The sequence below is a fragment of the Rhinopithecus bieti genome, unplaced genomic scaffold (assembly GCF_001698545.2).
Source record: "Rhinopithecus bieti isolate Rb0 unplaced genomic scaffold, ASM169854v2 scaffold_45617, whole genome shotgun sequence".
Classification (NCBI taxonomy): domain Eukaryota; kingdom Metazoa; phylum Chordata; class Mammalia; order Primates; family Cercopithecidae; genus Rhinopithecus; species Rhinopithecus bieti.
In genome coordinates, this window is record NW_016819136.1 from 1,571,687 (window position 1) to 1,584,591 (window position 12,905).

The 12,905-nt window shown below is 38.0% G+C and overlaps 1 protein-coding gene and 1 pseudogene across 1 annotated transcript in view; both read left to right on the forward strand.

The window, feature by feature from the left end:
* The window catches only part of GRAMD1C (GRAM domain containing 1C), a 119,632-nt gene that overhangs the window by 80,476 nt on the left and 26,251 nt on the right, over positions 1-12,905 (forward strand). Inside the window, 2 exon segments of the mRNA XM_017858574.1 lie at positions 4,096-4,126; positions 4,128-4,231. Of these exon segments, the coding sequence (XP_017714063.1) occupies positions 4,096-4,126; positions 4,128-4,231 (135 nt within the window).
* LOC108519478 (vacuolar protein sorting-associated protein 26A-like) lies at positions 7,078-8,903 on the forward strand (annotated as a pseudogene).

The window sequence follows — 12,905 nt, forward strand, 5'->3', positions numbered from 1 at the left end:
AGCCCTGATGGTCTTGATTGCCTGACCTCGTGATCCGCCCGCGTCGGCTTCCCAAAGTGCTGGGACCACAGGCGTGAGCCACCGTGCCCGGCCAATGAATTACTTTCTTTAGAGGCCCCATCTCCAAATACAGCCACACCAGGAGTTAGGGCTTTAACAGAATTTGTGGGGACACAAACATTCAGTCCATAACAATAATCTACTTCCTTTGGTTAGAGTGAGTTAAAGTTGTAGAGAGAGGCTGGGAATTACCCTAATTGGGCACCTTTAACTCGGAAGGAGTGAAGAAGAGACATCTCCGCTGCTTTGTATATAATACCCAGCACACAATAATATTGTGTTAGTCAATGTAAGCCCATTTCCCAACCATTTTATGTAGATGTAAGCTTACTATGTTAATGTGTTTTCCTTAATATAAAATTTAATTTTTTAAAACATATTTTAAAAACTTCCAAAATATAGATTGTGTGTGTTATACTGCTTTTGAGAAAGATCAAAAATTTTAGTTTTTCTTGGTTGCACACAGTGGCTCATATCCGTAATCCCAGTACTTGGAGAGGCCGAGGTGGGAGGATTGCTTGGGCCAGGAGTTTGAGACCAGTCTGGGCAAGACTTGTCTCTACATCACATAAAAAATTAGCGGGGCATGGTGGTGCATGCCTGTAGTCCTAGCTACTCAGGAGGCTGAAGCAGGAGCATCACTTGAACCCAGGAGGTCAAGGCTGCAGTGAGCTATGACTGCACCATTGCACTCTAGCCTGGGCTACAGAGCCAGATCCTGTCTCTTTAAAAAAAAGATAATAATAATAATAATAATAATAATAATAATAATACTTATGTTTTAGTTTTGAGGATAGATGTTATAGACACTATGATTGTGTTACTTTCTTGTAACCACCAATAGGAGAGAGAAAGGGAAAAAGAAAGAGAAAGCAAAAAATATAATGAAAGTAGTTGTTTAAAGGAAAATTTAGTACAAATAACTTGAGGCTTGTTGTTGCACTTATTAAGTAGGCATTTTAAGGACTCTTTTTCTTAAAATTGTAAGATCATTGCCACTGAAGTCAGTGTAGTAGGAGACGTTTGGAAAGATCAAGGGTAGCATAGCGACTGCTTTATTAGTGTCCTTACCATTCATGCTTTAGTACGCAGCAGGGCATGGATTAGTCATACACTGTTTACCTGAATTTAGGACTTTAGGAAGATCTCCTCTGGCCCCCAGTGGCCAAATAGGTAAGTAACACCAAAACCAGGATTTTTTTTTTTCTTTCTCACCTGCTGCTTTTATAAGAATGGTCATTCCAAAGTAGTTTCAGCTGGATGCGGTGGCGCGCGCCTGTAATCCCAGCACTTTGGAAGGCCGACTCAGGTGGGTCACATGGGGTCAGGAGTTCAAGACCAGTCTGGCCAATGTAATGAAAGCCCAACTCTACTAAAAATACAAAAATTAGCTGAGTGTGGTGGCACAAGCTTTTAATTCCGAGAGTGAGAGTCTGTCTCCAAAAAAAAAAGAAAAAAAAAAAAAAACAAAAAACCAAAGAATCCTATAAAAGTAACATTGTAAGTTGCATAAAGGATAACAATAAAACTGATGAAAATTGTGCATATCTAGAAATAAAGAGTAGTAGTGTATAGATTCTTTATTGCACATGAACTCTGATCACACTTTGCTCCTTGCAAAGGCTATTTGGCTTTACAGCAGTGAGAAGGTATATGTAACATTCAGACCTCTGTTTGGGGAGTTTTATTTAAAGTGTATGGTGATTTTTTTCTCATTAGATTATCATTAGATAACAAATCAAGTGCTCCTACTGGTTTCCCTAAGCACATTCCAAAATATTGGACTTGTCATATGTATTTAATGGGTAAAATAATGAATCTATTTTTTTACTTTTTTAAAGTTAAGTTATGAAGATGGTTGAAGTCAATGAACTGAACTGACAATTGAAAAGGTCACAAAAAGTAAACCATCCCAGGAGATTGGGGACGTGTGTATGGTTTTAGAGGGAGTGAGGGAGATTGCAGATCACTTTAAACCAAACATCATTTTATTTAGTGATAGTATGTTGATCTAGTATAGTGAGCAGGAGAAAGGTAAGTCAATAAACCAATAAAAGTATAACTACAAGTCAGGATAGGTTCTGTGAAGGAAATGAACAAGATCAACAGAATCACCTTTAGTTGTTTTCTTCCTTTGTGAATATTTGAATTATTTTTACAATGAACATATAATACTTACATGTCAGAAAAAGCTGTTTCCCAGGCCTAATTGGAAAGTTACCTCACAAAGCTTAGCAAAATTTCCTAGTTTTGTGATTCATTTCTACGCTGAGGAGCCATTATTTGAAATTGGCCGGGCGCGGTGGCTCAAGCCTGTAATCCCAGCACTTTGGGAGGCCGAGACGGGCGGATCACGAGGTCAGGAGATCGAGACCATCCTGGCTAACACAGTGAAACCCCGCCTCTACTAAAAAAATACAAAAAAAGAAAAAAAAAAAAAAACTAGCGGGGCGTGGTGGCGGGCGCCTGTAGTCCCAGCTACTCGTGAGGCGGGAGAATGGCGTGAACCCGGGAGGCGGAGCTTGCAGTGAGCTGAGATCCGGCCACTACACTCCAGTCTGGGCGACAGAGCGAGACTCCGTCTCAAAAAAAAAAAAAAAAAAGAAATTGCAGTAAATAGTTTTTGCCTACATACAGTATTGTTGAAGGGAGAAGCAAATCAATATCTATCTGATATCCGTAAGTCCTTTATGCCTCGAGCAAAATAGGGAGACACAAATCATTCAATGGGGAATAAATAGCAATAGCTGGGGATGAAGCTGGAGCTGGAAGAGTTTTTCTGATTCATAGACTATTGCCCTTTGATTTCACCTGACTAATATTGACAGATGCTTTACCCAGATCATTCTTAGAGCTTGATTTCTGAAACATGGGGAGCTTTTGTAGCAATTTTTATTCTGTATCAATGGGGCATAATCCTTGAAATAATAGTAAATGATCCTGGTCCTGAAATCATTACAATTTCATATTGGATTGCTTTATGCTACTTCCTCTATTATGCCAAGCTTCTGTTCCTAGGTATTTTTTTTTTTCTTTCTGTTTAGTTCTTCTAAGTTAAATTCCTTCTGGCAGTATAAAATAGATGTTAAGTTTGTGTGCTCTGGAGCTGGAGTGAGTTCAAATTCCAGGTCAGTCACTCACTAGCCATGGGGCCTTGGCAATTATTTCTGTGATTCTGTTTCCTCATCTGGAAATAATGATGATAATTACCACTTATCTCATAGCATTGCAGTGAGGATGAGTCAATACTTGTAAGGTATGTAGCACAATGTCTAACATATAGTAAGCACTATGTAAGTATGGGCTATTTTATATAATATTTCCAGGGCATATGAGAATAGGTGAGCAAGATATTGCTTCTTCATTTGTCACTAGTAGTTTTCAACACCATTATGATTATCAAATTCCCAGAAAAAATGTAATATTTCATTGGACATTATTTAGCTTTGATGAATACTTTTCAAAAGGATTTCTTAGTTCTTTTAATGTGTGGTGTTGAGAATAGGTTGTGATTATAGTCATTCTTGTCTTTGGGTAGTGAACATTAAGTCAAGTTGAAACATTATTCAGGCTGATAAGCTAAGTACAGCAGATATTATAGCCATTGACAAATTAATATTTACTGAGTGAGCATTCAGAGGTAGAAGTTGCTAATTTCTATGGTAGATACTATCTTATGTGTCTGTATATTGTCTTTGTCCCTTTTGAAATATTCTTTTGAGTATTATGGCCATTTGGTATCATTCAAGTTAAATACTTCTGTATCTTTTGGGTTTTGACAGTTGAAACATTGATTATATGTAGTTTAGTTAACTATATATTGTTATGCATAGTTATAGGTTGTACATATGTATATATTTAATTCCTATTTGGAGTTTTAGTAGTGTTCTGGAATGTTCTCCTCATTGTAATCATATTTAAAAATGATTTTATGCCCAAAATAAAACAATACAAAGAAAACCCCACAAAACCCCTAAAGTGTTAAAATAATCTTTCTTTATTTCTTCTCTTTTGGTTTGTGTTTCTGTTTTCCAGAAAATGTTTCTGAGAAAGATCTTCATGGAAGACTTTTATCAACCGTGTTTTCGTATCAGTGCTGACAGAATGTTTGAATTGCTTTTTACCAGTTCACGCTTCATGCAGAAATTTGCCAGTTCTAGAAATATAATAGGTTAGTCCTTGTGTTCTTACCTAATGATAAATTTGGGAGAATGCTATTATTCTTAGAAGGTTGAGCCTATATAAACTGATTTATGTTGTGAGGAGGAAGAATTAGACATGCTTTGATTTTATTTTGGCAGTATATAAACTGGTATTCAAATATTTGGTTAAATTCGCATGTGAACAGTATAATTATTTAATTAGGTAATGCTTCCAACAAGTAAGTTCAGACCTTTTGAAAACTAAAAGTATATTTATTCATTAAGGTACCAATTCAATTAGGTTGAACTCAATTCAAAATGGTTTCATGTGAAACAACTGAATATTGGTGGAGTGTAAATTGCAACACCCACTTTGCCAAAAAGCTTGGCAGTAACTACTAAAGGTATGAACTCTCTGTGACTCAGCAGTTCCACTCCTAGGTATACATTCATCAGAAATGGGTACATTTGTACTCTGAATGATGTACTACAGTGTTCATAGCAACATTATTTATGATGGTCCCAAACTCAAAACAGTTCAGGTGGCCATCAGTAATAGAATGGATGAATAGATTGTGTATATTCCCACAAAAGAATCCTATATAACAATGAAAAAAAATACAAAGTACTGATACTTGTAACAATATGAGTAGAACTCACAGATAACAATGTTGAGCAAAAGAAGCCAGATATAAAAGAGTACATGCTATATAATTTCTTTATATAAAGATAAAAACCAGGCCAAACAAATTTATGGACATAAAGTCAGCATAGTAGTTACTGTTGTGGAGAGTCAGGTAAGTAAAGACTGCGAGGGAGCTTTTGGGATGCTCGTATAAGTTCTATATCCTGATCGGCGTGGTGGTGCATGTATGTATTCCCTTTGTGAAAATCATGGAGCTATACACTTGAGACTGCAGTATCTATGGACTACGTCAAAGACAATATATTTTTAAAAGTTCCACTTAAGAAGTTGGTTAAATTTCTTAATTGGAAATTAATGGTTAAATCCTCATAAGAAGAATTTCATTGATTATGTGTTAAAAAGTTTTATTTTGGGACTGGGTATGGTGGCTCATGCCTATAATCCCAGCACTTTGGGAGGTTGAGGCAGGTGAATTGCTTGAGCCCAGGAGTTTGAGACCAGCCTGGACCCGTCTGTACCAAAAAATACAAAAATTAGCTGGGCATGGTGGTATACACGTGTAGTCTCAGCTACTTGGAAGCCTGAGGTGGGAGGATCTCCTGAGCCTGGGAGTTGGAGGTTGCAGTAAGCTGAGATTGTGCCACTGCACTCCAGCCTGGGTGATAGATTGAGACTGTCTCAAAATAAATAAATAAATAAATAAATAAATAAATAAATAAATGTAAGTTTTATTTTGGTAAACATCTCAAATAATCTTATAGTTAGTTTGCAACTGAATTTATCCTAAATATTTTAGATATTTTATTAACTTTGGGAGCACATGATTTAGCCTGCTACATAAAATTAGAATTCAGCAGCAGCAGCAGAGATTCATATAAGGTGAGTCATTTGACATAGTCAAAGAGAAAGTTGTTCTATAATCAATTTTATTTATTTATTTATTTGAGACAGAGTTTTGCTCTGTCACCCACACCCAAGCTGGAGTGAAGAGGTGCAATCTCGGCTCACAGCAACCTCTGCCTCCCAGGTTCAAGCGATTCTTGTGCCTCAGCCTCCTGAGTAGCTGGGATTACAGGTGTGCGTCACCACGCCTGGATAATTTTTGTATTTTTTTTAGTAGAGGGGTTTTGCCGTGTTGGCCATGCTGGTCTCAAACTCCTGGGCTCAAGCAATCTATCTCCCTCAGCCTCCCAAAGTACTGGGATTACAGGAATGAGCCACTGCGCCCAGCCGCAATTTAGTTTATAATCTAAGTATTTTATTAACCGTTAGATATTATTCCTTTATTTGAAACATTTATGTAAACATATATATTATATAGGTATATATATATATATATGTATATATATATTTTTTTTTTTTTTTTTTTTTTTTTTTTTTTTTTACGACAGGCGTCTCGCTCTCTCACCCAGGCTGGAGTGCTATGGTGCAATCTCAGCTCACTGCAACCTCCGCCTCCTGGGCTCAAGTGATTCTTGTGCTTCAGCCTCTGGAGTAGCTGGGATTACTGGCATGCACCAACATGCTTGGCATTTTTTTTTTTTTTTGGTAGAGACAGGGTCTTGCTGTGTTGCTCCAGGCCAATCTCAAACTCCGGAGCTCAGGTGATCCACCCGCCTTGGCCTCCCAAAGAGCTGGGATTGTGGGCGTGAGCCACCATGCCCAGCCTACACGTAATTATGTATTCGTAGATGATATTGTTATGAATACTAGGAACCAAAATCAATTTTGTTCTTATTATTGATGGTAGAGAAGCAAAGAGATTGCTATCAATAGCTATTGTCTTGTGATTATGAGTTTTATAATTTAAAAAAATTATTTTTTCTGTTCTTCCAGTTTTGAAAATGTGGATGCCTGAGATACAAATCTTCCTCTTTACTCAGTAGCTAATATTTAACTTGTTATATTTCTTCTGAATCTATTTTGTATTTTCTTGTGACTCATTTCTACCTAGAGAACTTGGTATTTCAGAAGAACTGGATACATTATTTCTCTTTATCTTCTGAGAGGATGCCTATTAATGTTGCACTGCCATTTTTATGGCTGAAAAGACCCAGGAGGAATTGTTCTATGCTGGTGATAAATGAAGTTTGTTTTCTGAAACACAACTGCATTTGTTTTCTGATATATCTGGCTTCAATATCAATGATTATATTGACTGTCTGATGTTATAAATGGCTTTGCAAAACAAAGGCTTCCAGCTAATTCTAAATCTAAACATTTATAAGTATGTTGCTGACTAGACCTAGAATTAGTCAGAAGCTTTATTACAAAAGAGAATCTGATCATGACTACAAAGCATGCTGCTCTCCTCTGACTTGCTACCTGGTAATCAAAGTTGTAGTATTTCTTTCTTTCTTTTTTTGAGACAGGGTCTTGCTCTGTTGCCCAGGTTGGAGTGCAGTGGTGCAATCACAGTTCACTGTAGTCTCTACCTCCTGGGCTCAAGTGATCCTCCTACCTCAGCCTCAGTAGTTGGGACCACAGGTGTGCACCACAATGCCTGGCCAATTTTAAAACATTTTTTATAGAGACAAGCATCTCCCTATGTTGCCCAGGCTGGTCTTGAACTTGTGGCCTCAAATGATCCTCCCACATCAGCCTCCCAAAGTGGGGCAAGTGTGAGCTACCACACCTGGGCTGGTATTTCTTGAGATCGAGTTTCAAAGGCTTCTTTTTTAAAATAGTAAGAATACAATGATTTTTAAAAATAATTATTTGTGGATTAAATCTAATTCTAGCACTCAAATGACCACCACTGGATCTAAATTTTCCAAATTGGGGGTGCTGAGCAGAGGGAGCTGGGTCTGAGAGTTCTCCTGAGTGAAGAGGAGTAAAGTAGGGGGGATGTGGCAGCAGTGCTGACAATGAGTTTTCTTGAAGGCTTTTTTTGGTCCAATTTGTGAGATCGATATTGTCGTTAATGATGGGGAAGCCGGGAAAATGACAGAAATGAAAACTGAAAATGGCAAAGTAGAAAAACACTATCTCTTTATAATGGAGAATCTGTTTCAGGAAAGGTAAATGTAACCTTTAAGCAACCTGGATAGAGGCTAGAGCACGAAGGAATTAGAATTGAATTTATAGGTCAAATGGAACTTTTCAATGACAAGAGTAATGCTCATGAATTTATAAACCTAATGCAAGAACTAACCTCACCTGGAGAACTGACTCAGAGAAGAAGTTATGATTCTGAATTTATGCAAATGTTCGCTGGAGGTATTTTCTTAAAGTGACAATAGGAAGAACACTGACAGATTTAGTAAAAGAATATGATCTTATTGTTCACCACCTTGCCACCTGTCCTGATGTTAACAATTGTATTAAGACAGAAGTGGGCATTGAGGCCGGGCGCCGTGGCTCAGGCCTATAATCCCAGCACTTTGGGAGGCGGAGGCGGACGGATCACGAGGTCAGGATATTGAGACCGTCCTGGCTAACACGGTGAAACCCCGTCTCCACTTAATCCCTTCTCCACTAAAAATACAAAAAATTAGCCGGGCTTGGTGCCGGACGTCTGTAGTCCCAGCTACTGGCTGAGGCAGGAGAATGGCGTGAAGCCAGGAGGTGGCGCTGGCAGTGAGCCGAGATCGCACCACTGCACTCCAGCCTGGGCGACAGAGTGAGACTCCGTCTCCAAACAAACAACAAAAAAAAGTGGGCATTGAAGATTGTCTACATATATAATTTGAATATAATAAATCAGAGTATCATTTAAAGCATGTAATAGTCGGAAAAATTTACTTCTTGGTAGTAAGAATAAAAATACAACATATGGAGTTACAACTGATCAAAAAAGAGATCACAGGAATTGGACCCAGTACCACAGCAGAAACAGAAACAATCACCAAATATGAAATAATGGATGGTGCACCAGTAAAAGGCGAATCAATTCCAATGAGACTATTTTTACTGGGATATGACCCTACTCCAACAATCAGAGAGATGTGAACAAAAAATTTTCAGTAAGGTACTTTTGAATTTAGTTTTGTTGATGAGGAAGACTGAAGGTACTTCAAACAGCGGGAGATCATTTTATGAAGAAAAGCTCCTGAAAAACTGAGGAAACAGAGAAAAAACTTTCACCAGTGATTTGAATCTCCAGAATCACAGGCATCTGCTGAACAGCCTGAAATGTGAACTGAATAGGAGACCAAAAAAAAAGCAAAAAATTCCTGTAACCATTGAGTTAAGTTCAGCAGATTGAAGATGGTTGCAGCTGTAGAGGGGAGAAAGACCAAAACTTCATATATATTAGTCTTCCTTTATCTTACGGTGCTGCATTTATTTTATGGTATAATGAAATGTTTTTTATGTATATACCTTTTAAAAAGTGCTCTCTTTGAAACACTGGAACTTTCTTAAACTGCCTTTTTTTACTTCACACTTTGATTTGATGATAAGCACTCAGATATGCATCAGCATAAACATTAAACATTTTCATGTGAGAAAATAAATAAAATTAGGGGTCTTTTTTAAAATTTATTTTGAGACGGAGCCTTGCTCTTGTTGCCCAGGGTGGAGTGCAATGGCGCAATCTCGGCTCACTGCAACCTCCACCTCCCGAGTTCAAGTGAGTCTCCTGCTTCAGCCTCCTATGTAGCTAGGATTACAGGTGCCCACCACCACGCCCAGCTAATTTTGTTTTTGTATTTTTAATAGAGATGGGGTTTCACCACGTTGCCCAGGCTGGTCTCGAACTCCAACCTCAGGTGATCCACCTGCCTCGGCCTCTCAAGGTGCTGGGATTACAGTGTGAGCCACCACGCCTGGCCAAAATTAGGAGGTCTTTTAAATCTGTGTTCTTTTAAATCATTTTTTACGGTTACATGACACCACTTTTTAAATGTTTTTGATCTTTTAGTTTCAGGGGTACATGTACACATTAGTTATACAGGTAAATTGTGTGTCTTGGGAGTTTGGTGTACAGATTAATTCATGACCCAGGTAATAAGCATGGTACCCAATAGGTAGTTTTTAGTCCTTACCCTCCTTCCCCCTCCACCCTCAAGTAGGCCCCAGTGTCTACTGTTCCCTTCTTTGTGGCCATGTGTACTCAGTGTTCATCTCCCACTTGTAAGTGAAAACATGGGTATTTAGTTTTCTGTTCCCGCAGTAGTTCACTCAGGATAATGGCCTCCAGCTCCATACATGTTGCTACAAAGGGCATGGCCTTGTTCTTTTTTATGACTGCATACTATCCCATGGTGTATATATACCATGTTTTATTTATCCAGTCTACCATTGATGGGCATCTAGGTTGATTGCATGTCTTTACTGTTGTGAATAGTGCTGCGATGAACATTCTTGTGCATTGCATGTCTTTACTGTTGTGAATAGCGCTGTGATTAATATACTTGTGCATGTGTCTTTATGGTAGAACAATTTATATTCCTGTGGTTAGATACCCAGTAATGGGATTCTCAGGTCAAATGGTAGTTCTGTTTTAAGTTCTTTGAGAAATTGCCAAACTGCTTTCCACAATGGCTGAACTAACTTACACTCCCAGCAGCAGTGTATAGGCATTCCTTTTTCTCTGCAACCTCACAGCTGTTATTTTTTTACTTTTTAATAATAGCCACTCTGTCTGGTGTGAGATAGTATCTCACTGTGGTTTGATATGCATTTCTCTAGTGATTAGGGATGTTGAGCATTTTTTCATATGCTTGCTGGCCAGATGTATGTCTTCTTTTGAAAAGTGTCTGTTCATATACCTTGCCTACTTTTTTATTGGGTTGTTTGTGTTTTTGCTTATTAATTTCTTTAAGTTCCTTATAGATTCTGGATGTTAGAGCATTTTCAGACACATAGTTTGTAAATATTTTCTCCCATTCTGTAGGTTGTCTGTTTACTCTGTTGATAGTTTCTTTTGCTGTGCAGACACTGTTTAGTTTAATTATGCCCCATTTGTCAATTTTTTTGTTGTTGCAATTGCTTTTGATGTCTTCATCATGAAATCTTTGCTAGGGCTTATGTCCAGAATGGTATTTTCCAAATTTTCTTTCTTTTTTTTTTTTTTTCTTTTTCGAGACGGGGTCTCACTGTGTCACCCAGGCTGGAGTGCAGTGGTGCAAACATAGCTTACTGCAGCCTCAACCTCCTGGACTCAAGCAATTCTCCTGCTTCAGCCCCCCCAAGTAGCTGGGACTATAGGTGCACACTACTACACCTGGATAATTTATGTATTTTTTTGTAGAGATGAGGTTTTACCATCTAGCCCAGGCTGGTCTTGAACTCCTGAGCTCAAGTGATCCACCTGCCTCAGCCTCCTAGACTGCTGAGATTACAAGTGTGAACCACTGTGCCTGGTCATTCCTAAATTTTCTTCAAGGGTTTCATAATTTTAAGTTTTATATTTAAGTCTTTAATCCATCTTGGGCTGGTTTTTATATATGGTGTAAGGAAGGGGGCCAGTTTCAATCTTCTGCATATGGCTAGCCAGTTATTCCAGCACCATTTATTGAATAGGGAGTTCTTTTCCCATTGCTTTTTTTGTCAACTTTGTCAATGACCAGATGGTTGTAGGTGTGTGGCTTTATTTCTGGGCTCTCTGTTCTGTTCCATTGGTCTATGTGTCTGTTTTCATACCAGTACCATGCTGTTTTGGTTATAGTTGTCTTATAGTATAGCTGGAAGTTGGGTATTGTGATGCCTCCAGCTTTGTTCTTTTTGCTTAGGATTACTTTGGCTATTGGGCTCTTTTTTGGTTCTATATAATTTTTAGAAAACTTTTTTCCTAATTCTGTGAAGAATGTCATTGGTAGTTTGATAGGAATAGCATTGAATCTATAAAATGCTTTGGGCAGTATGAACATTTTAACAATATTGATTCTTCCTATCACGAGCATGGAATGTTTTTCCATTTGTGTCATCTCTGATTTATTTGAGCAGTATTTTATAATTCTTGTTGTAGAGATCTTTCACTTTCCTGGTTAACCGTATTTCTAGGTATTTTACTTCTTTTTCTTTTGCTATAATGAATGGGATTGTGGTCTCGACTTGGCACTCAGCTTGGATGTTGTTGGGTATAGAAAACTACTGATTTTGTATATTGATTTTTGTATCCTGAAATTTTGCCAAAGTTGCTCATCATATCTAGGAGCTTTTGGGCAGACTATGGGGTTTTCTAGATATAAAAATCATATCTTCTGCAAATAGATACAGTTTGATTTCCTGTTTGGATGCCTTTTCTGTCTTTCCCTTGCTTGATTGTTCTGGTCAGGACTTCCAGTACTATGTTGAATAGAAGTGATGAGAGTGGGCATCTTTGTCTCATTCCAGTTCTCAAGGGGAATTCTTCCAGCTTTTGCCCATTCAGTATGATGCTGGCTGTGGGGTTTGTCATAGGTGGCTCTTATTATTTTGAGGTATGTTCCTTCAGTGCCTGGTTTGTTGAGGGTTTTTAACATGAACAGATGTTGAATTGTATTGAAAGCCTTTTCTGCAGCTATTGAGATGATCACGTGGTTTTTGTTTTTAGTTCTGTTTATGTAATGAATCACACTTACTGATTTGTGTATGTTGAACCAACCTTGCATCCCAGGGATAAAGCCTACTTGATTGTGGTGAATTCACTTTTTAATGTGCTGCTGGATTCAGTTTGTTAGTATTTTGTTGAGGATTTTTGCATCAATGCTCATCAAACATATTGGCCTCAGGTTTTCTTTTTGTGTTGTTTCTCTGCCAGGTTTTGGTATCAGAATGATGCTGAATGATGCTGGCCTCATAGAATGAGTTAGGGAGAAGTTCCTCCTCCTCAATTTTTTTTTTTTGAATAGTTTCAGTAGGAATGGTACCAACCCTTCTTTACATGTCTGGTAGAATTTGGCTGTGAATCCATCTGGTCCTGGGCTTTTTTTGGTTGATGGGCTTTTAATCACTGGTTCAATTTTGGAACTCATTCTTGGTCTGTATGGGGTTTTAATTTCTTCCTGGCTCAATCTTGGGAGGTTCTATATTTCCAGAAATTTATCCATTTCTTCTTGGTTTTCTAGTTTTTGTGCATAGAGGTGTTCATAATAGTCTCTGGGTGTTTTTTTTTTTTTTTTTTTTTTTTT